The sequence below is a fragment of the Rutilus rutilus genome (assembly GCF_951802725.1).
Source record: "Rutilus rutilus genome assembly, chromosome: 13".
NCBI lineage: Eukaryota > Metazoa > Chordata > Actinopteri > Cypriniformes > Leuciscidae > Rutilus > Rutilus rutilus.
In genome coordinates, this window is record NC_140218.1 from 16,085,659 (window position 1) to 16,108,918 (window position 23,260).

The 23,260-nt window shown below is 37.5% G+C and overlaps 2 protein-coding genes across 4 annotated transcripts; one reads left to right on the plus strand and one right to left on the minus strand.

Moving 5' to 3' along the window:
- Positions 1 to 501: 501 nt before the first annotated feature.
- Positions 502 to 7,503, minus strand: armc1l (armadillo repeat containing 1, like). Of its 2 annotated transcripts, XR_014629694.1 has the most exons (8): positions 7,067 to 7,503; positions 6,262 to 6,426; positions 5,484 to 5,575; positions 5,093 to 5,279; positions 4,857 to 4,973; positions 4,665 to 4,739; positions 777 to 1,192; positions 502 to 697 (listed from the first exon to the last, which is right to left on the minus strand). XR_014629694.1 is itself a non-coding variant. In XM_084429257.1 (7 exons), exons 2-7 carry the CDS (start codon positions 6,412 to 6,414, stop codon positions 1,001 to 1,003), a joined length of 816 nt encoding a protein of 271 aa, XP_084285383.1. In that variant the 5' UTR covers positions 6,415 to 6,426; positions 7,067 to 7,503; the 3' UTR covers positions 502 to 1,000. The 2 variants fall into 2 exon arrangements, 1 of the variants encoding a protein (XP_084285383.1); XM_084429257.1 differs by having other exon boundaries at positions 502 to 1,192.
- Positions 7,236 to 16,629, plus strand: mtfr2 (mitochondrial fission regulator 2). 2 transcript variants are annotated; one of them, XM_084429255.1, is made up of 8 exons: positions 7,236 to 7,291; positions 7,581 to 7,743; positions 7,874 to 7,978; positions 8,426 to 8,550; positions 10,213 to 10,430; positions 11,648 to 11,939; positions 12,017 to 12,200; positions 15,737 to 16,629. In XM_084429255.1, the coding sequence occupies exons 2-8, from the start codon at positions 7,672 to 7,674 to the stop codon at positions 15,779 to 15,781; spliced, it is 1,041 nt and encodes a 346-aa protein (XP_084285381.1). In that variant the 5' UTR covers positions 7,236 to 7,291; positions 7,581 to 7,671; the 3' UTR covers positions 15,782 to 16,629. The 2 variants fall into 2 exon arrangements, with proteins under 2 accessions (XP_084285381.1, XP_084285382.1); XM_084429256.1 differs by having other exon boundaries at positions 7,281 to 7,317.
- The last annotated feature ends 6,631 nt before the right edge of the window (positions 16,630 to 23,260 follow it).

Here is a 23,260-nt window from a genome sequence, read left to right on the forward strand (position 1 = left end):
GTTTCATAAAATGTTGTCTACACAGTCACACAGTATTGATATTTATGATATTAGTAGGAGTTTCAGAAACTAAGGAAGTTAAAACCTTTATAAATAAGACTAATAAGTTGAAATATTTGTGCGAATCACAAATGTTGCAAGTTGACTGATGCACTGCTGTCTAACATGGTCAATATCTATATTTATTTTCACAAGAATCACCAAGTTGTGCTCAGGACTCCTTGCTTTGTTAAGGTCACTAACACTTTTTCAACTGTACAGTTGTTAAACCGGTGTCATTATAGACGGTAGCTTTAATAAATGTGTTTGTGTCATTTGACTGAATATTTAACATTTATTTTGAAATGTTGTTATTCTTTATCCTGTAAAACTTTATGGTTGTATCAATAAATCTTATTACAAATAAATGATTTGGTGTGGGCATCTGTATTTAGTCACCATTTTCATGAGAGCGAACACTTCACTACATCAAGTCGTCACAAAAATCAGCACAGACCTTTTCCTTCCAAACCTTTATTTTACACAAAAACAGCATCAAACATGTATTTAATCTGTTTTTCAATTGTTTCCATTTTAGATGAGACTTGGGACAGATACTTTCCCCCTTATAACACACCAAAATGGAACTATTTACAAGAAATCAGGTGGACAGAAAATACAGACAAACTTGACAGCAGAAACAGAAAATGTCTGATCCCTAAGAGGGAGGAAAGACATGTTTTCATTAACATATATAAAATGTACAACATGACCTCAACATCTGCAGTTTTCCATACCGAGTTGTGATGTGGCTGAGATCTCATACATCAGATGGAAGCTGATGCTTTGTGCTCAAACTGAATGAAACCTTTTGTCGCTTGTAGAAGCACATTTGTCAGTTCCTCGACCTTGCCTAGTGCTTTAAGCTCTGACAGTGGTGCGAGTTGCTCTTCTAAGCCATTCTTCCTTAAAAATGTTGAGGTCCAAACTCAAGACAGGAAAAGCCTGTGCAACTCGAGCTTTACCAGTAGAAGGTTTTAGTGAGGAAACTGGCTGCTGTGTTCAGCCAGCTGCCACCGTTGTCTTGTTTAGCACCAGTGCGAGACACTGCGCGGTCAAGCTCTTTCTCTGGACTCTCGTCCTCTGGCAGGTAATCTGGCAGCTGGGAATTTTCTTCCACCTTTGAGCCAGAGGTGCTGAGTGGAATGAGAACCTGTAACCATAGTACAGCCATGTAAATAATAAATAACATAATAATTATAATATTTTTTATATATATATATATATATATATATATATATAGAATATAGTGGCTAGTTCAAATCACTGTATTCCACTTGAATTATGATGTTTATGAATTTATAGCAGTTATAGTACAGCTGTATAACTTTCAGCTATTATAGTAAATTAGCAAGTCAACCCAATAATTCTAACAAACTATGTTTTAACTTTTGGAAGAAAAAAAAATTAATACAATTGATCCATTTCTATTACTTTTATTTGTATTAAATTTTATTGTAATCAAATATAAACATTAAAAGTTTATTTATATTAATTATGTATATCTAATTTAATGATGACAATGAAAAGCATGTCAAATGTACATTATGAATTAACATTTGCATTAATAATACACAAATTATTATTTAAAGGGTTAGTTCACCCAAAAATGAAAATTCTGTCAGTAATTACTCACCCTCATGTTGTTCCAACCCCGTAAGACCTTCGTTCATCTTCGGAACATAAATTAAGATATTTTTGATTAAATCTGAGTGCTGGCTCACTCCTCCATAGGCTTCTAAGGGACTGAAACTTGCTGGCCCAGAAAAGTTATTAAAGAGATCGTTAATATAGTCCAAGTGACTACAGTGGCTCAATCTTAAGTATATCAAGTGACGAGAATACTTTTTGTGCGCAAAAAAACAACAAAAATAACAACTTTATTCCACTATTCATTTCCTTCTATCTGGGCCTCGAGTTGGTTCACGTAGTGTTTTAGCGCAGCACGTCTGTGTTACACGTCACACGCATCACACACATGACCAGCGTCGGCCAATAGTGAGCCTACGTGGTGACGTGTAACACAGACGCGCTGCGCAAAACACAACGTGAACCAAGATAGAAGATAGATAGATAGCCCAGAGAGAAGGAAATGAATAGTGGAATAAAGTCGTTATTTTTGTTTTGTTTTTTTTTCGCACAAAAAGTATTCTCGTCGCTTTATAAACTTAAGATTGAGCCACTGTAGTCACTTGGACTATATTAACGATCTCTTTAATAACTTTTCTGGGCCAGCAAGTTTCAGTCCCTTAGAAGCCTATGGAGGAGTGAGCCAGCGCTCAGATTTAATCAAAAATATCTTAATTTGTGTTCCGGAGATGAACGAAGGTCTTACGGGGTTGGAACAACATGAGGGTGAGTAATTACTGACAGAATTTTTGGGTGAACTAACCCTTTAACATTGATAATTAATCATATGATTTATTAATCTTTTTTATTTTAATACATTTTAACATAATAATTAGCATTTATAATAAACTATATAATAGGGGTGTAACGATTCGTTTTAACAACGATTCGATTCGTATCGCGATTCGTGGTTGTCGATACGATTCAAGGATGATATTGGTTCATTTAGAACGATACGATCCGAATCGATTCAGTGACTTTTTAGCCAAAAATTCTTTAAGGGAATCAGGTATCAATTAATTATGCGCGTGCAATTAAAGAGTGCACGCTACGAGCACAGTATAACGATGACAGGACATGAGATTTCGTTTTTCTGAGGTGAGAGACTTTATTTCGTTACAAGTTATGAAAATAATGATAGAATAATGCCACTGACATATAGCCTGACAACATCATCTGACAGCAGATACTGAATCTGGACAACACGTTTTTTTTCTAATTTAAAACGTAATGACGTTGCATGCTTGTAGTTTATTTTGTGCTTTATATATAGTGAAACGATATAAGCCTGCAGCGCGCGCCGCCGCATTTGCGCGTGCAATTGAAGAGTGCGCGCTACTGCAGTATAGCGGCTGAGAGGACAGGAAAGTCAGTTTTTCTGAGGTGAGAGACTTTGCGCTGCTTGTTGTCTTTGCGCTGCTGCTGGCGCGCCACGCATGGCGATCACGTCTAACGTTTAACGCCTTTATCATTAAAAGTGCTAAGAAAAAAACATCCTTATAAAGTCTGACGTGCTTAAATCCAATGCATTATTTCATAGTATCGATACAATCGATTCATTACCTTTTAAAACGATGTTAGATCGATATATGTGTAGATCGATATAACTTGCCGAGCACAGATCGATGTAGTTGGATCATTAAGAATATGAATCGATTAGGGCTGGGACGGTATGGATTTTTTCTTACCGCGGTTGAAAAGCAAGAAATTCCCGCGGTATTGCGGTAAACCGCTTTAAACCTCAACCCCCCTTCCCACCCTCCCCCAGTTTTTTTTTCTGCGACGTCGCGGCTGGAACAACAAACAAAGTGTGACAATGATAATCTCAGGTAGCCTACTGTTTATGTGCTTTATTTAATGTTAAAAGCATGCAATGTGACTTCGAATATCGTTTAGTGCTCCAGCTTTGTAGCTGTAAAAGCAACAATGGATAATTCACCTCAGATCTTGATATTAAACAAATGGAAACCAGAACGTTCAAACTGTGAACATACAAGTGTATTCTTTGACAAATATTGTTTTAGTAACTCAGTAGCCTATGTATTTTTAATAATGTTTAAATGGTGTAATATTTGTGAATTTGATTATGTAGTCTACTTATCCATTTTCTTGCAAGTGCCGTCAAGATTACTCTCTGGTGCTGTGAGTGTGCACTTGCCGCGACTCGCAAGGGTTGACAAATGCGTTCTTCACGTGAGAGAATTGTGTTAAATAAGCACGTGCAATTAAAAGCTGAGGTCCTTTTACTTTTTTTTTTATTTACGGTGCGGCTTGGACGCGGCGTCCGTCGAAAATAGACTAGGCGCCTATCTTTATCGAAGCGGCGCGGAGAGACGCTTCTGAAACGCGCCGCGTCGTGGCTGTTGTAAACACAAGCATTGACTAGAGTGGGCGCGATCAGCTCCGGTAGCCGCGTCGCAGCCATAACACGCCACAGAGTGTAAATAAGGTGTTATAGTCAAGCCTACGAATGGAATGTTATTATGTGTCATGGAACAACTTACGTACTTGCGAAAGGTCGGATTTGCTCCATCTATTGATGATAAGTTTTGTTTAGAAAACCTTGAATCCATGCAAGACACAATGTTATTAGACACGATCTATGTCATTAGAATCAATGAATCCATGTCATTAGACAAAAGTGAACACATGTGAAGGCCAGTGTTTATTTTTTTCATTTTTTTTCAATTTTTTTTTTTTTGCGGTGATGACGGTGTCAAGCTCAGACCCGCGGTAGGCGTCACGTGACCGCGGTATTGCGGTAACCGTCCCAGCCCTAGAATCGATACATCGATGTAGTTGATGAATCGTTACACCCCTACTATATAATATTTAATGATCTTTTCTATTATTTTTTATTTTATTACATTTTAAAAATGTACACGTAAAAATTTGACCCGGCCAGTTAAGCAGCAGGATATTGTTGAGCCATGGATCATCATTCTCAAATGTAAAACATATTTAAGTACATACTTAAAAGCAACAGAAACACCCACCTCTTCTCCATTTTCATTTTTCACCACCTGCTTAACTGAAAGCCCTTTTGTGGCAGCAATAGCAGTGGCCAGACTCTGAACAAAAGACATTTGCTTATTAGTTTTTCATGCACATAATGAGAACAAAGTTGCTTTTATTAGTTGACTCTCTCCTCATAGAAAGAATAATATAATGTCCTGAGCTACATGTACCTCGGTGGGCAGGTCAGCACGGATGCGTACAGTACATCTCTTCAGCGCCATCTGGAATGTGAAGCTGATTACACCTTTGACCCTCAAAAGGGCTTCTTCACAGACACCTCTCTGATCCTGTCAACACAATACCACATGTGATTTCACCCAGTAATGTGCATAAATAAGAGAGAAACAGTTTACGATCCAGGTACGATTAACAAAGAGCATGTGTGACAGCTAGATATAGTACATACTGCCCCATCCAAGCCTTGTATGTGCAGGGTCACTGATTTTGCTTTCTTGTTTGAGCTGTTGATGAAGAACTGTGGTTTGTTGCTCCTCTTCTGTCGCTCTGGAGTCTGACAAGCCTGTCTCTGTGTTTGAGCACTCAACACTCCATACACCTCTTTTGCAAGGTCTGTAATATCAGTCATGTCAGTCCTTCGAACAGTACAAAAGGGGGAAAAAGATATAAAACATCATTAAAACAAGATTTTAAGAATAAGGAGAATTGATGTATTGTGCACAGTGATACAACGAAAAGTAATTATAGTCAAATTTGATTTTATGGTAGTTTCAAGATATTAAAAATAGATCTTAGATCACTTAATCTACCAGTAAAAAAAATAAAAAAATAAAAATCACCTCTCCATCAGTGTCTCCAGGCTCACCATCATGCCAAGCTCATTTTTCATGGTGTTGATGTTGCGGGGCGCTTCGGCCAGGTACCGCAAAGTCTGAGGAGACATCGCAAGAGAGGTTAGTACTTTAAGAGAGGCCATATTACACCCTCTTGATTTTGCTTTTGGGCTCTACTAGAATAGAGTTTTTATGCTAGAATGTTAAAAAATATATAAATTTTATTGTTGCAGCACGTTTTGTTCTGGTCTCTATGAAGTACCACCTTCCAAAAAGCACAATTTGCTCTGATTGGTCAGCTGGACCAGTGTGTTGTGATTGGTTGTCACACCCCTTACCAAAACTGCAAGTTTAAACACATTAGGCTTGTTCGACTTGAACCGGCGCTGCACAGACCGATCGGTTTATGACATCAAAGTACTGCGAGAGCAATTCAAAAGCAAAGGAGCCGTCTACTTTCTATTCGCTCTCGTGGTACTTTGATGTCATACACCGGTCGGTCTGTGCAGCGCCGGTTCAAGTCGAACAAGCCTACTACTAATGCAACTCAACCAGGCCTCATCCCTTTTTCTGTGTATCCCTTGGGCGGGAATTGTTTAAATGAGGGATATTGTGACGTGTGCGTTCCTGGTCAGAAACCACACTTACTGATATAGAGAATAACTCTCTTTGGAGTGACTTTTGTGAATTTTGCAGACCTTTTTCATACTCATTACACACTAAAAAAGCGTAATCGGATCCTCATTAATAAACAAAGTTTTTGTGCATTGACAAATCAGTGTACCTGGAGGGTGGCAAAAAGCACTTTAGAGTCTTTATGGTCTAGAAACAGCACTAGTCCGGGAAGGCAACCCTGGTCCTGAACAATCGCCTCCCGATTCTGTGGTTCTGATGCCAAGTCCCGCAGCTGTGTGACTACTGATAATGCGTCCATCATTTTTGTGGATACCTGAAACACCAAGGGATATGAAGACAAATCATTTAAAACATCTGATAACATAGATCGCCTTTTAAAAGTTGATCCAATCCTTTAATTTATTCAAAACGGATCTTTTTGTTTTCTCACTGATTTTTATGTATAGACCCTTTAAATAGCATATGTACTAAATATGGTGGCTGTGGGCGTATTAAACCATTAAAAAAATGTATATATATATATATATATATATATATATATATATATATATATATATATATATTCTATAGAGCTTTGACAAACATCTTTCAGAAAGGGCAACAGCTTCGGTCATGTGACCACTGACACAATTGTATTTTCTGCATTTTCAACCATGTGTAAAATACATATTTGAAGTCCTTCTCAAAAGTAATTTTGGTGGAATTAAAAGAGTTAACAGAAAACAGGTAAGAATCTCGAGACAATCAGTTCCGTATACAGTAACGTTAGTCTGTTAGCATGATAGCTAACGTTACATAGCTAAGTTACATAGCTGGAATTCAGATTCAGATTTTACGGAACTTTACATCTTTGTAATTGAAAGAAAATCTATTTTTATTCATTTTAACCTTCTTATATGTCATACTTTGTGCAATATGTTGATTATGAAACTATAAAATTACAGTGTACTCACCACTGCCGTTACTTTTAACAGCGCACAGTCGCACACACAAAAAACAAAACTTCCCACTGCTTCTGTTCAAACAATTGATTGGTCAAAGGAGCTGACGACGTTTCTAAATCGTTCAAGCTGATTGGCTAAAGGCTCTTACCCGCCTCTCCGGACCAATCAGAAACGCTCTCAAGCAAACAGCTTTATTTGAGTTTACCTGCACGGAAAGCGTGATACAGGGAAGAGGTAAAGTGAATAATACGCGCATCTTTGTAAATATAAACGCCATTTTATTAATAATACAATGCATAGGTGTGTTAATTAGATTAACGCGCAGATTAATGTATAGGTTTGGCATACGCTTGTGTTCTGACGCACTCAGTGGTAGGATAGTGGATGATGCTGATAAGTAATTAACGTTAGTGCTGTAACGTTAGTTAATTACGGCTATGCCGTTCGTTATTTCTTCTAACGTCGAACGTTTTAACGGCGTTTTGATGGAATTGAATGGAATGCAGCTGATTTGATCCCTCAGGTCACGTGGAGAAGTTTGCTGCAGTGTGTGTTGGTTCCGTTGGTTCATCTGTCAGCAGAAACCCAGCGTGGAAAACACAGGGATACTGTCAATGTCTCTGCTGGAAGACATCGTTGATCTGCTGAGATGTGTCCTGGAATATTTTGGAGTGCCACCTGAAATGGTAAATTTGATAATTAATTTAGTGTGACTATTTGCAAAAAACAAATCAATAAACGTGATTTTACATGCTCTTTAAATGTAAGTTATAAATGCTGCTTTTTAACAGTACATCTTGAACACTGTTGTTGTAGTTGGTTCCAGTATGGGACAGTACACATTGTGGACAGTACCGCAGCATAGTCCGTATGATTGGGACAAACCTTCCTCTCTATCCTCACCCAAGGCTGCGGTTCCAGGTACTGTCTTTGAGAAAATGTGTGTTATGTGCTTTTGTCATTTCTTAAATTTATCTTGTTTTTATTTTTTCATCTCATATTTATATTTTATGGACATGGACATTTGTTGAAAGCACAAAACAATAAAAATGTGTATACAGCAAGTAACGTTACACCTTTAACTTATATTTGATAGTTTTTTATTTATTTATCCCAAAGGTGCTGTTTAGCTGTTATTAAAATTATATAAACTGTTTTTGCATATCAGAGAAAATACATAACATAAATTATAATTATTTTATAACTGGCTGGCTCATTTTGTAACACAGGCATAAGGCATAGGTACAGGCCAGGACATTACATGCATGTGTTCACTTGGTATAAATTGTTAATAGTCTCTTCGCATGATAAAGGCTTTGAAGGACTTAAGTGCACATTCACTTATGAGTTCTGATTCTATGTTTCTAGATTCCTCTGCAGACATTCAATAGACAAGGGTATATTGATGTGTCAGTGGAAACGCCAGCCATTCCTACATTAGCGGATGTGCTTTGGCTGGTGGAGGATGAAGGAGACAGCCACACTAAATTCAGGTAGTCACACATCACCAGCTGTATGAACATAAAGGTGTTTATTAATAGCTCACTGACAGTCTCTGTATGAGTGCTAAATTTAGTTCTGAACGTAAGTTTAGCCCAGGGGTCGGGAACCTTTTTTGACCAAAAGCTATTTTTTCATTTTTGGTTAAAGGGATAGTTCGGCCAAAAATGATATTTAACCCATGATTTACTCACCCTCAAGCCGTTCGAGATGCATATCCGGTAGCGGTCGACGCGCGTTCACGGAGATGGATGCTGGCGTATGACGTAGCGTAGGAAGCGTCGTGACGTAGAACGAACGTGACAGCGCAGCCAGAGAGCAGAGCAAAACAAAACTCTACGTTCGTTCTACGTCACGACGCTTCCTACGCTACGCCCTACGTCATACGCCAGCATCCATCTCCGTGAACGCGCGTCGACCGCTACCGGAAGCCAGTTATTTTCGTTTATAAAGTTTTAAATATGTATATTTTTATGACAAAACCGCACGGATTACCCTCAGAAGGCCTTCGTTTATCCCCCTGGAGCCGGATGGATTACTTTTGTGAAGGATGCATGCACATTTTGGGACTTGAAGGAGGCGGACCCCATAGCTTCACATTATAACCACTGAAAGATCTAAGACATTTTCTAAAATAACTGAAAATGTGTTCATCTGAAAAAAGATTGACATATACATCTCGAACGGCTTGAGGGTGAGTAAATCATGGGTTAAATATCATTTTTGGCCGAACTATCCCTTTAATGCATTTTTCCAAAAGACACATTTTTTTCCAATAAAATGTCAACAGTAGTAATTATTAGGTCCATAGACAACTAAAAACAAACAAATATTCAGCAAACAATAAATAAGTTGGAATTAATTGTGCAGGGCTGTCACTGTGAGGTTGAGTTACCAACTGATGAGCATAAACCCTCTTTGTAAGAGAGAGAGAGACTGTGTTTACGTGAATACTCGACTTGGCATTTTGATATATTTCTGTGTTTATTTGGCCGTTTAGGCGCACAACCGAAGACAAAGGCTACTATGCTTGTCCGTGTTGCGCTCGGAGCGCGCGCACAGCTTCCTGTCAGTAGAATTCAGTTCTCTTTCGCGACTTATCACGCTTTTAATATTTCTTTTCAATATAAAGCACATCCTGCTCTTTTCTTTCTCATTCATTCATGTTTGTTATTAATAACTTTAAACCGAATCGTCAACTGAAATCTGCGCAGATTATCAAAAATACGACACATTTACAGGACATAAAGGGTCTCTGCGGTAAAAGTGAAAGTACCAGCGGGTGAAATGTCTCTTTGCACAGCAAAGCACCCATTTTAATAAAAGGATATATTAAAGTTTATATAGCCTACTTTTACATTTTTGCTGCTGTTCTAAAATCGAATTGGCTGCTTTTTCTGCAGAGAGCTGATCTCTGTTGATGTGTCTTAATTTTTTTTATCGATCGTTTGTTGGTAAAGGGTGAGAGACCTTGCGAGCCACATTATTTTTGCCAAAGAGCCAGGTGTGGCTCGCGAGCCATAGGTTCCCGACCACTGGTTTAGCCTCTTATGAGATTTCTTGATGGATTCTGGTCTTCACAAGATTGTGTATACCGTAAGTTTTGTTTTGTGGAGAAAGTTCAGTGTCATCATGCCTTTCCATGTTTATAACAGAACTGCCGTCCCTCTGAGGAAACACTGTGTACAACAAGGTTTTGAGATTCCGTCATTGGGGTGTGAACGTTCGATGTCCGTGTCTGTGCCGGCTCAGAGGAGAGGCAGGGTGCTGGAGCAGGACACCCAGCCAGAAGCCCTGCAGAAGATCTCAGCTCTGGAAGAGGAACTGCAGAAACTACGAGCACAGATCGCCATGATAGTCACAGTTTCGGCAGGTACCGTATGCTGTATTGCAATGCTGTGACTGACAGATTGTTTGAGATTCTGTAAATGCAAAAATCTCATAAAATAAAAAGGCTATCTGTGGTGGCTACCAGTCATATTTTTAGCCACAAACTCCAATTCACTGAGATAAGATTGTAATTTTTATTTCTGTTTATAGTGCTTAAGGGGGTCCAAAGTTGGAAATTCTGACTGTTCTGTTCTTAGCTGTGTGTCTCAAAGGTCCAATACAATATTCGAAGGACCCCCGAATAGATATTTTCAGTTTTGTCTGCTGTAATTATGACAAAGCTGCTTATTAACAGAAACTAAGAATATTGATTAATCAAATGAATGAACCACAATTCATTTTGTGATTCCAAAAGTTTTAGGAACTGTATGTTCAATAGTTAAGGAGGGGTAAAAAAAAAAAAAAAAAGATATTTTAGTATCCTTTGCTTTTTAGCATTTTAATTTAGCATGAAAGTTGCTCTGAAATCTATTCATAATAATTTAATAAAAAAATAAAAATGATTTTGGTTTTATAAATATAGTAATTGTTTAAAAAAGTATTTTTGTATTAATTTGATTATTAAAATAATTTATTAATTTAAATACTTGGAGACTGTAAGTCTACTGGTGTCGCACTTGCAATTCTATGGCAAAAACAAGTAACAACAAAATAATTTCAGGCTGATCTTGATTATGTGAATCCGTGACTGTCTGTCATTCAGGCATTACAAAAAAAATATTGAAGGATAGAGCAGTTAAAACTACATTTAACCCCTTAGAAATCTTGCATCCCATGGAAGTAGCATAGCTCCATTGCTCATTAATTTCACATATGGGGCGTTTCTTAAAGGGACAGCAAAAAATAATTAAGGGGTAGATAGTCTAAATTGACTGTTTTTGGAGCAAATAATCACTTGACTAGTGGAACGCAGAGGAAAAATAAAATTACTAAAATGTATGATATATATAACCCCTTTAATGCATCACATTGCATCAACAATATTGCTTCTAATAATAATAATATTGTTATTGTATAGTCGGATTAAATGGGGAAAATGTTTTCCTTCTTTCTTTTTTTTTGTCCTTAGCTAATTGCATGCCTGATTGAATTGATTAATATTAGTGGATGTCAGGGACTAAATAAAAGTATAATTTTTTTTAAAAACTTGAATGTATCACCCTGATACCTTTTTATATCCATTGCTCATGTGTCTCTCAGGCCGTGCTGTTCTTCCAGCTGATCCTGGCACTCCATGCTCTACTCTACCTATTCCTATCCTCACTTCCACTCCTGTCTGTCCTCCGCCACCACCTCCACCCCCACTTCCTCCTCCGGCTATGGCCATCTGCACAGAGGGGTCCGTGTCGGAGGTGATCCGACAAAGACAGGCAGCAAAAAGGGAAAAGCTTGCACAGTGTGATCCATATCCGGGTACGGCGCCTGCTGCCCTGCCCTCCATGTTAGAGGTGCTGCGAGACCTGAATCAGGTCAAACTGCGTTCTGTCGAGAGGTATGAATCTAGCGTCTTTAAATTCGAGGCACGTCTAAGTTTGAAGCTCAGTACTGAACGTGGGTTTGTATTTGTAGATCTCCAGGTGGAACTCCAGTAAGGAGTCGGAAGAGTAAAGGCTCAGCATGTTCATCTGACCCTGCAGCTCTCATCGCAGAAGCACTGAAAAAGAAGTTTGCACACAGAAAGAGAGACGATTCGTTTGGTAAAGAGAACCGCTCAGCTGAGCCCTCTCCTTTTAGCAGTCCAGACACTCCCCGGGTAGGTGGTCTTCCTCTTTTCCTCTAACCTTTATTTCAGATGACAGTGGTACAGTAGGAGGTGTGTTATTTTGACTGTTTAAGTACTCGATAAATAAAACAGCTGAGTATTTGGTGGTACAGGGGGAGGATGAAATGAGATATTTGACAGATGGCGTCATTAGCTGTTACATCATGTAGTACAGTTTTGTCAACATAACGCACAGTCTGTCAAGTTAACAATATATTATGGACGGAATATAATCGTGTGTAAGCCAACCAATCAAACCGCAAAGTATCATCCAAAGTGCCATTGTACCTATTGAATGCATTTACGTGCACAATCTTACACCGATTATGCTTTATAACTTGACAAGTTGTAAGTTCATGTAAATCACTTAAACGCAGCTTTTAACAGATAAAAGTTAATAACGCTTGAGGGTAAAAACGGAATGCAAAAGCTGCGATTTAATGAATTAAATTTGGTGTGTGTTTCAGAGTGAAGCTGTTCTTTTACACTACCGTTCAAAAGTTTGGGGTCAGTAAGATTTTTTTATGTTTTTAAAAGAAGTATCTTCTGCTCACCAAGGCTGCATTTATTTGATAAAAAAACAGTAATATTGTGAAATATTATGACAATTTAAAATTACTTTTCTGTTTTAATATATTTTAAACTGTAATTTATTCCTGTGATCAGAGCTGAATATTCAGCATTATTACTCCAGTCTTCAGTGTCACATGATCCTTCAGAAATCATTCTAATATGATGATTTGATGCTCAAGAAACATTCATTATTATTATCAATGTTGAAAACGGTTGTGTACAAATTTTTTTCAAAATTCTTTGATGAATAGAAAGTTCAAAAGAACAGCATTTATTTAAAATAGAATATTTTCTAACATTATAAATGTCTTTACTGTAACTTTTGATCAGTTTAACTCATCCTTGGTGAATAAAAGTATTGATTTATTTTATTTATTTTAGATTTCAGATAAATGCTGTTCTTTTGAACTTTCTATTCATCATAGCACCATGAAATAAAAATGTAAATAACTGTTTTCAACATTGATAATAATCATAAATGTTTCTTGAGCATCAAATCATCATATTAGAATGATTTCTGAAGGATCATGTGACACTGAAGACTGGAGTAATGATGCTGAAAATTCAGCTTTGATCACAGGAATAAATTAGTTTAAAATATATTAAAATAGAAAACAGTCATTTTTAAATTGTCATATTTCACAATATTACTGTTTTTATTTTATTTTATTGTTTTTTTATCAAATAAATGCAGCCTTGGTGAGCAGAAGATACTTCTTTTAAAAACATAAAAAAAATCTTACTGACCCCAAACTTTTGAACGGTAGTGTACCAGCAAGCATCTCATGATCCAGTGTTTTCAATGGCTCAAACCAAGTCTGTTCACAGTAAATGCTGCTAGACGCTAATTCATATCTGCATCTGCTCTGAGTTTGGGTCACTTATTGTGTGCATTTGGGAAAGCAATATGTGCCGACCATCTTCCCAAAATTGTAATGAGAAGCACTTGTAAACCGGCTGTTGTCAACAAGAACCTGTGGCTTTCTTGCATTGTCTTGCATCTGTGTGTTGTTGTGCATGTACATGCACTCATTGCTGTCGCTTCCAAGTAATAAACTCCTCAGATTATAGATAAGCACATTTATTGCAGGTTTGTGGAGGTGGGATTGGAGTGCCAGAAAAAGAAAAAAAACATAGTTACCCAACCTGAGAAATTGATGCTAAACTAGCAGGGAGCAGGATTGATGCTGTATTTTTGAGTGCAATAATAGCAGTACATGTCTCATTTGAACCACTAGGGGAAGTGTGTCTGTCCAGAAACTTAATAGTGTTACATTTAGACCAGCAGAGGGCAACATTTCATCACAGTGCAGCAGCATTGATCGGCAGAATATAAAAAGTTTCATTATGAAAAAAAAAAAAGATTTCCTATTAAAGTGAGAGTTCACCCAAAATTTTTCATTCTGTCATCATTTACTCACCCTCAAGTTGTTCCAAACCTGAATGAATCTTCTGCTGAACACAAAAGGCATTTTGAAGAATGTCGATAACCAAACAGTTGAAGGGGGCCCCATTGACTTCCACAGTATTTTTTTCCATACAATGTATTCTGTGTTCAGCAGAAGAAATGAATCCATACAGGTTTGAAACAACTTGAGGGTGGGTAAATGATGAAAGAATTTTCATTTTAGGGTGAACTATCACTTTAATAGCAGTTTATGAGCACTAATGATTAAATTAAGCTCTTTAAAGGCAGGGTAGATTTTTTTTTTCTAAAAAACTTTTCCCCAAATTTGTTTAAACTGTCTTTATATACCAATTCATAATTAAAATGTACTCTGAAAAGGAGAGTATAAAAATCGAGTGTCTGTAGTCCTCTCAGGGCTGCAATAAACACAGCTACTTATTTCCATTCGAAACGAATGAAATGATTGGCTGGGCGACTGTCACTCTCCCTCGCTATCATTGCTACCACCCCTGCTGCTACAGGAGCTGCCCACATGCGCGTACCCGTTTGACTCAAGGAGGCGAAGAGGCACGGAAGCTTGGAAGAATCACAATTATGGCAGAGAAACAGCAGTCAAAATTCCCAGTACCTGCATATGCAGTCAGCGAAGGCAAACAAGGCAAAAAAAAGAAGACAGTATTCGAAAAGGCTATGACCAAAAAGTCTTTGGATAAAGCAAGAAGTCAGACGAGAGTCAATATCGGCCAACAGTGCTTTCATCGTGGAAGCACCATATTTGTTATGAATCTTACACGAAATTCACCTTCATCACAGTGTAACTGATGGTAATGGGAAACCGTGTATCAATGCAACCTGTTTTTAGCTTTGCCTTATGTTACTAGCTTGTTACCGAATCAAACTCAATATATTTAAAACATTACCAGTATGGATATGCTGGCTTGATAGTGAGTACTAACAGCCATGTTAGTTGTTTATATTCATAATGATAAAGTTAGGTATTTTATTACATGTGATTCTGACATGATGTCACTACATGCACTGCGCTCCTCTCCGCTCGGCGCTGGTAAACTGAGCTGCCTCTAGCTGGCAGCTGAGCGGTCGGCATCGCGCGTTCATGTGTTTTGGGGGCGTGGCTTTGGAAGGAGCCCAGAAGGGAGGGGCTGGGAGTGAATGGAATAAGTAGCTGTGTTTATTGCGCCCTGAGAGGACTAGAGTCACTCGATTTTTATACTCTCTTTTTCAGAGTACTTACATTTTAATTATGTATTGGTATATAAAGACAGTTTAAACAAATTTGGGGAAAAGTTTTTTAGGAAAAACCTGCCTACCCTGCCTTTAATGCGCAGATCTTAGTATATCTATCTGAAACACTGGTGATCTTCTGTAAATGAGGAGATTTTCTTTTCCTACACTTGTGTTGGTGTAGCACTATTACACAATACTTGGACAGAACCCTTGACGTTTTTCTGTAAAATGTAGTTGAGAATGCAGTTTAATGATAATGAATTGTGTGCTGTTGTGACTTTAGTGTCGTATTGGTTTACAGATTCTCCATTACACCAGACGCAGCCAGGGACGCATTCACCTTTGACCCTTGACCTTAAAGTCTTCCAGAATCAAAGTTGTCATGGACTGATGTGACGGACAGATTTTCTTTGTCAGTGCTGGTCTGTTTTTTCCTTTTCCCCTTTCTCTCTGAATTTATCACATGGGCCTCCATCTGAAAACACTGTGCATGTTTTTGAGTTTTTACGCAGGCATTGTAATTTTTGTACATGCTTATGTTTATTTGTAAATATTATATACAAAGGACTTCTGAATGACTAAATCAGGTATTGATACAGGATGGTAGTAATTATGTCATGGGATGCTAAAAACTCAGTTTCTTTCAGCCACAAATGTGGTATATAAATATGGTTTGATCTATGCAATGCCTTTTTTTATACTTAAACATTTTTTTTTATTATTTAAAGCCTAGTTGGACAAACCAAAGTTCTCAAACCAACTTACCAGTGATATTTTAAGTTTTAAAAAATGGTACCTATTTTGCTCATAATTCATTAATCCACTTGTCTGCTGGATTTTCATCCTCTCCTACAAACCGTTTAAGCATTATCACTATCAGAAGCAATAAACAAGTTAGATGCCTTTCAAAGTGTTGTCTTCCACCCGTCAAGTTTGTGTTATTACATAAACTAGTTTATTACACAGGTCTCTGGAATATTTGATTCTGACTGGTCAATCACACCATTCTGCTGTCTGATATTTCCTAATATTCACCGTTATCCATGGCAACGTTGTATATGATAAGTACATCTCTCATCCAGGTAACTAAAATCTGTACTGTTTTCACATCTCTTGTATCAAACCTATGTTTCCGCAAGGGAACAAATGATAAAAATGTTCTCAGTTCTGAGGGGGGAAAAAGTCAGCTGACAATTGACTTTTGTTACGTTATGTTTATTTTTCCTTGTGTCTTTATAATATCTGTGTAGGCTTTTTTTCCTCACAATTGCAAGTTTAAATTCTGACTTTTTTTCTTAGAATTGTGAGATTTAAAAAGTTGCAATTACCTTTTTAATACATTTTTATTTTTTTTATTCCCGGGCAGAAATAAGCTTCCATACAAACCTTGGACTTGCAATCTCTCGTTTCATAAAAATGTAATTGGCACTAATTTGCGCCTCAGTTTTCGACTATAGTGAAAATGACTTCAGAGGACTTTAGTACTAATATTACTGTAATGTTACAGGGATAATAATAAGCAAGATGTGTAGCGTAAGCGGGCAGCCATTAATTATTGCAAAATAAACCCCACTGAGTCTTGTATCACCCTGAAAGGGTATATGTTGTGATAATGATTGGCTAACTGTACATTATTTTAATAATTTTGAATTTATTTGAATAATTTTAATTGCTTACCTCATTTAGGAATGCTCATAAATAAACATTTAATATATATACATACAGTGGAGAAAATATTTATTTGATCCCCTGCTGATTTTGTAAGTTTGCCCACTAACAAAGAAATGAAGGGTCAATCATTTTTATGGTAGGTTTATTTTAACGGATAGAGACAGAATATCAACCAAAACAAATCCAGAAAAAAAACACATGTAGGTTATAAATTGATTTGCATTTCAGTAAGTGAAATAAGTATTTGATCCCCAAGTAAAACCTCATTTAGAACTTGGTGGAGAAACCTTTGTTGGCAAGCACAGAGGTAAGACATTTCTTGTAGTTGGTCACCAGGTTTGCACACATCTCAGGAGGGATTTTGGTCCACCACTCTTTACAGATCCTCTCTTAATCCTTAAAGTTTCTTGGCTGTTGATTTGCAACTCGAAGTTTCAGCTCCCTCCACAGATTTTCTTTAGGAGACTTGCTAGGCCACTCCAAGACCTTAATGTGCTTCTTCTTGAGCCACTGCTTTGTTGCCTTGGCGGGATGTTTTGGGTCATTGTCATGCTGGAATACCCATCCACGACCCATCTTCAGTGTTCTTCCTGAAGGAAGGAGGTTCTTGTCCAAGATTTTATGGTACATGTGTATTTATGTGTACCTTAGTTCTGGAATATTCTCCTTGGCTGACAATGCGCTGTTTGTCCATCAGCCCCTCAATACGGTGAAGTCGTCCTGCACCCTTAGAAGAGAAACCGCCCCAGAGGTGTTTCCACCTCCGTGCTTGACTGTAGGGATGGTGTTCTTGGGGTCATAGTCAGCATTTCTCTTCCTCCAAACACTACGAGTTGAGTTGATGCCAAAGAGCTCAATTTTGGTCTCATCTGACCACAGCACTTTCTCCCAAGCCTTCTCTGAATCATTTAGATGGTCATTGGTAAACTTCAGACAGGGGGACCTTGCGGGCACTGCAGGATTTCAATCCATTGCGGGGTTGTGTGTTACCAATGGTTTGCTTGGTGACTGTGGTCCCAACTGCCTTGAGATAATTAACAAGTTCCTCCCGTGTAGTTCTGGGCTGATCCCTCACCTTTCTCATGATCATCCTTACCCCACGAGGTGAGATCTTGCATGGAGCTCCAGACCAGGGGCGATTGATGGTTATTTTGTATTTCTTCCATTTCCGAATAATGGCACCAACAGTCTCCTCCTCACCAAGCTTCTTGCTGATGGTCTTGTAGCCCATTCCAGCCTTGTGCAGGTCTACAATCTTGTCTCCCTGATGTCCTTTGACAGCTCTTTGGTCTTGCCCATGGTGATGGAGAGGTTGGAATGGAAGATACAGATTCTGTGGACAGGTGTCTTTTATACACATAACGAGCTGACATTAGTACTTTCTTAAAGTGACAGGACTAATCTGTGTTTCACATGGGCACATAACCAATCTGTGGGAGGCAGAATTCTTGCTGGTTGGTTGGGGATCAAATATTTAATTCACTCGATCAAATGCTAATAAATTTATAACCTTTATATAATGTGTTTTTTTCTGGATTTTTTTATTGATATTCTGTCTCTATCCATTCAAATAAACCTACCATAAAAATGATAGACTCTTCATATCTTTTTAAGTGGCCAAACTTACAAAATCATCAGGGGATTAAATTAAGTTATGAAAGTACTATCATATTCAAGACAAAGGCATAGCCTAGCACATAACACACTTAAAAAGGGCATTAAGTGAAAAAATGCATTAAAACCACTGATGGTGGTTAACATCATCAGTGATAAGCAAAAAACACTTGCAGAATATGCAAAAAACACATGCATATTATTATTATTTTTTTTGGGGGTATAAAAACACTGAATGTGCACCGTGTGTACCTTTGACCCTGACCTAACAACTTTCTCAAACCAGTATGTGTTTACACTATTGTTTTCAGGCACCGTGTGGGTGGATGCTTGTTTGATGGAATAATTGCATCGTGTTGTGTCTGTAAACCACATCCTTCCAATCACTAAAGGTTATCATGGAGAGGATATGCTGGTCTACCGAGACAGGAAATGGTTACACGCTGAAAATCTGATTGATCCTTTGCTTCCGTCAGACACGTTTTGATGTTAGCCTGACAGGAGGGTGTTCAGAGTGGAATATTGTAGTGTAAAGTCTCACCCCCACTGCTATATCTGGCATATGCTTTCTATTTTTGTTTATCTTCAGAACTGCACCTGGTCTAATGAGAAACTTGTGGACTAAATTTAATGCCCCCACGTTTCCGTAACACATGTTTGTTTGTTGTTAAGTTTGACAGAATTTGGCAGGAACAGGATGATGATGATTGTTGTTAATACCACAAATAAAAAGTCAATGTTACCAGAAAGGAAATTCGTTTTTCCTAAGCCCTGTTATTTTAAATGATAACCCTGCCTGTGGCCTGGTGCATCCGTTGCATCTTGTAGGTGGCTCTTTGCTTTCCTCCTAAGGATTTGAGCAATGTAAGATGGCTGAAGCATTTGGGGACATTTTTTTATTATATTTAAAAATTAGAGTTTTGGGTAACACTTTTAGTTTATGGTCCAGTTCTCACTAGTTGCTTATTAGCATGCTTATTACTAGGATTTCGGCACATAAAGCACATATTAATGCCTTTATTTTGCATGATGACATTCTACATTCCTAATCCTACCCAATACCTAAACTTAACAACTACCTTACTAACTATTAATAAGCAGTAATTAGGAGTTTAAGGCAAAAGTCATAGTTAATAGTGAGATTTGGACCCTAATCTAAAGTGACCGAGTTTTGTCAAAATGGTACAAGATTGAGTTGCGTTGTTACCTTTTAATCATGATTTTGAGGTCATAAATTTGTTTGTGTATTACTAAAACTTGACAAAATGAATAAAAAACTGATTTTTACACTTACAGAATTTGTAGTCTTTCTCTTCCATGCAATCATCAGCAGTTTTTTTTATTAGCAATAGCATTTAGCAAAATGTTTTTGTTTTTTTACATTGAGTATTTAATGCAATGTATATTTTTAGATGTTACGTTTTTGGATGTATCACCATTTGTGTTAAGATTTTCCCTGTTTTTATTCACTTAAATACTCTTGTGTAGTCTGTAAATAGTACATACTGTATATTCCATTTTAATATGAACACTTAAATGCATGTATAATAATAAAAAAAGTATAGAGTAAATACAGATTGTTTCATTGAGGTTCTGTACTCGAGGACAACCTTCATGAACAAAAATGATTTAAAGAACCACATGAGGGCGCTTTAGGATTGCCGCCATCGTTTAATCAGAAGTAACCCTGCAGAAACAGATCTCTAACTAACTGATGAAAAGGGCTAGTTTATAGAGAAAGAGAGAGAAAAAAAACCCTACAGTGCAGAGATGTGATAAGACTGGGAAAAAAATAGGGCGAGGGTGTGAGGCCACGAAAGTTCACGAGTCTATGTCATTTTGAATTTGCTTACTTGTATGAACTCATTTGCAATGCAAAGTCAACCCAAAGATTTAAAGGAACACTGCAATGCGATTGGCTGCTTGATTGGTCACCTGACGCGCTCTTTGTTCAATATTTTAAACATTTACCTATTTACCTGGGAGAATAATTCCTTGTGGAGGGTTTCTACACGTGTGTGTGTGTGTGTGTGTGTGTGTGTGTGTGTGTGTTTGTCTCCAGAGTTGTTTCTGTTTGAAAAGCATGTGGAGGCCATGTTACTGAGAAGAAGCTAAACAAATAAAGGTCAGGGGTCACATTAAGGTATTTACAACACTGCTAGGCACTTGAACCTCAGACCTTGATGAAAGCCTTTTTATTATTAATATTTGTATCACTATATTTGTGGACCAACAGTAATTTTGAGGTTACAAAGTTATACTCTAAAAATGGCTGGGCTAAAAACAACTCAGTTGGCAACCCAGCTCTGGGTAAATATTTGACAAAACACATGCATGGGTTGAAGTAACAGTTTATCCCAATGTCAGCAAATTTGGAATAAAATTTTACCTCATAAATGGTTATCATATCCTTTTTTTTTGCAGCAGCAGCAGCAGCAAAGGTTCACTTTAAAAATGGCTGGGTTAAAAACAACCTAATTGGCAACCCAGCATTATGTAAAAATTGGACAGAACACATGTTGGGTTAAACCTGGCAAGTTGGGTAGCAAAGTTTAACCCAATATAATGGGGTGATTTTACCTCGTAAATGGATATTATTTCCATCTTTTTATTGCAGCAAATATTATTTAGTGAATTTATATCAATTATTTTTAATTACTTATATTGATAAACAATTTAGGGAATGAATGGACATCAAACAAACAACATAAGAACAGTCTAGATCAAATTATTTTATTTGATGGCAAGTTCATTAAAACAGGAAGTGACAGGAGCAATAGATCGAGTGCGCTTCTGGCATCTGTGGGAAGAAGAAAACACGGTATGAACTGTATACAGTTCCATAGATGACAATATTCGTTTTGGCAAAGTGAAAAATATTCACTTTATATAAAAATATTCGTTTTTGTTTCCTGTGTCGGACATCTCACCTTCCGTCAAACACGACCATCGCCCCCATTATGATCAACGAAGATGTTCACACTGTAAGTATAGCCTACGGCTGTGGCTGCCGTAGTTCAATACGTAGTTCAATATGGCCGCGTCTCGTCTGCAGTTCAACCGAACCTAAGAAACTTACTAAACTTAGTAAAAACGCTGAAACTAACGTACATATTATTTTTGTCTGTACATACAGAAATTATTTTTATATACAAGTCAATTCAAACCTTAAGTTATTCCCAAAGTTCACCTCAGGACGTTTTCTCTCAGGACAGGAGACAAAATTACCGTTGACAAACCGATCCAGTTTTACATTTCAAACCAGCAGTGAGTTAGACCCAGCAGGCTGTGTAGTTTGTGAGGAAGTGCATCATTTCTACTCTCAGTGAAATATAACGTAACCCAGCAGTGGGTTACACACAAAACTAACCCAACACTTTGGAAATAACCCAACAGGCAGAACCCAGTACACTGGGTTAAAAAACAACCCAACCATTTTTAGTGTTCATGTAACCTTTGACTTGCATTGTTAAAGAGCTCAGACTTCATGTAAGTTTGAACAGGAGGTGCAAATGACATGTTTAAAGTCATTGGACATAATCTGTTTTTATGTGTGCATGTTACACAAGCACTATTTACACCCAACACAAAGCCCCATGAGGCCTATTGTGACTGGTATGACCACATTTGCACTTGCACCTTTGTCAGGAATACACTTGATAAGGCTAATTCAATTTCTCTTGAATTAAATTCATTTTAACATTCACAACGTGAACTGTGTAAGCATCATATGTGCGTGTGTAACCTCATTTCTGGTACTTTCCCAGTGAGAGTCATTTGAGTTTTTAAATGAGTAAGCCAATGATTCTGGGAAAGAAAGGGTTAATTTTTCACTGCCCCCATCTCTTTTTCTCTCCTTTTCTCATCCCTCTCTCTTTCTTTCTTCCTGTCACTCTGTCTCTTCCTGCTCTTCTTTTCTTTCTGTTTCGTTCCGCCACTGTACTTTATTTAGACTTTCATACTAACTCTATGCACATCTAGCCCTTACACACATTCACAAGTTTTATTTGTGGATAGTAGTTGTGTGTGTGTGTGTGTGTGTGTTTAAATACTACTTTGTGCTTTTCACAGTCTCATGTATTTTTTATTTGCCCGTATAAACAGATGAAAGCACACCTGTCTCTATCACCTGCTGTTATAGCAATCATAAACATAATAGGTGTGTGTAAGAAAGAGAGAAAGCGAGAGACACTGCTAAGTGTCATGGGTCAGCTGTTGTGTGTGTGATTTCCACACAAGGAGAGAGATGATAAATAAAAAAAGATGTTTCAATAAGATGAACCTGTAGGTTGAGTTGAGCTAGTTTGTCTGCTTTTCAGCTGTCTGCTTTAGTTATTGTATTATTTTGGGTTTAATTAAAGTCAAATATTAGGTCACAAGCAATACAGTCTCCTTCTGTGAGTACACACTGACTCACAGTGACTTACTGTGATGACTAAAAAGTTATGATTATGATCATAACCATGATTATGAAAACATTTCTTGTTTCAGTATATTTGTTTCTCATGGGTTCATGACAAAGTGTGGCATTACATTGAAC

Coding starts and splice junctions, on each gene's coding strand:
- armc1l (XM_084429257.1), bottom strand. CDS start 6,414: ATGATGGACGCATTATCAGTAGTCACACAGCTGCGGGACTTGGCATCA. Junction 5,576..6,261: donor TGCTTTTTGCCACCCTCCAG/GTACACTGATTT, acceptor ATGTCTCCTCAG/ACTTTGCGGTACCTGGCCGA. Junction 5,280..5,483: donor CTGGAGACACTGATGGAGAG/GTGATTTTTATT, acceptor TACTGTTCGAAG/GACTGACATGACTGATATTA.
- mtfr2 (XM_084429255.1), top strand. CDS start 7,672: ATGTCTCTGCTGGAAGACATCGTTGATCTGCTGAGATGTGTCCTGGAA. Junction 8,551..10,212: donor GACAGCCACACTAAATTCAG/GTAGTCACACAT, acceptor TGTTTATAACAG/AACTGCCGTCCCTCTGAGGA. Junction 11,940..12,016: donor AAACTGCGTTCTGTCGAGAG/GTATGAATCTAG, acceptor TTGTATTTGTAG/ATCTCCAGGTGGAACTCCAG.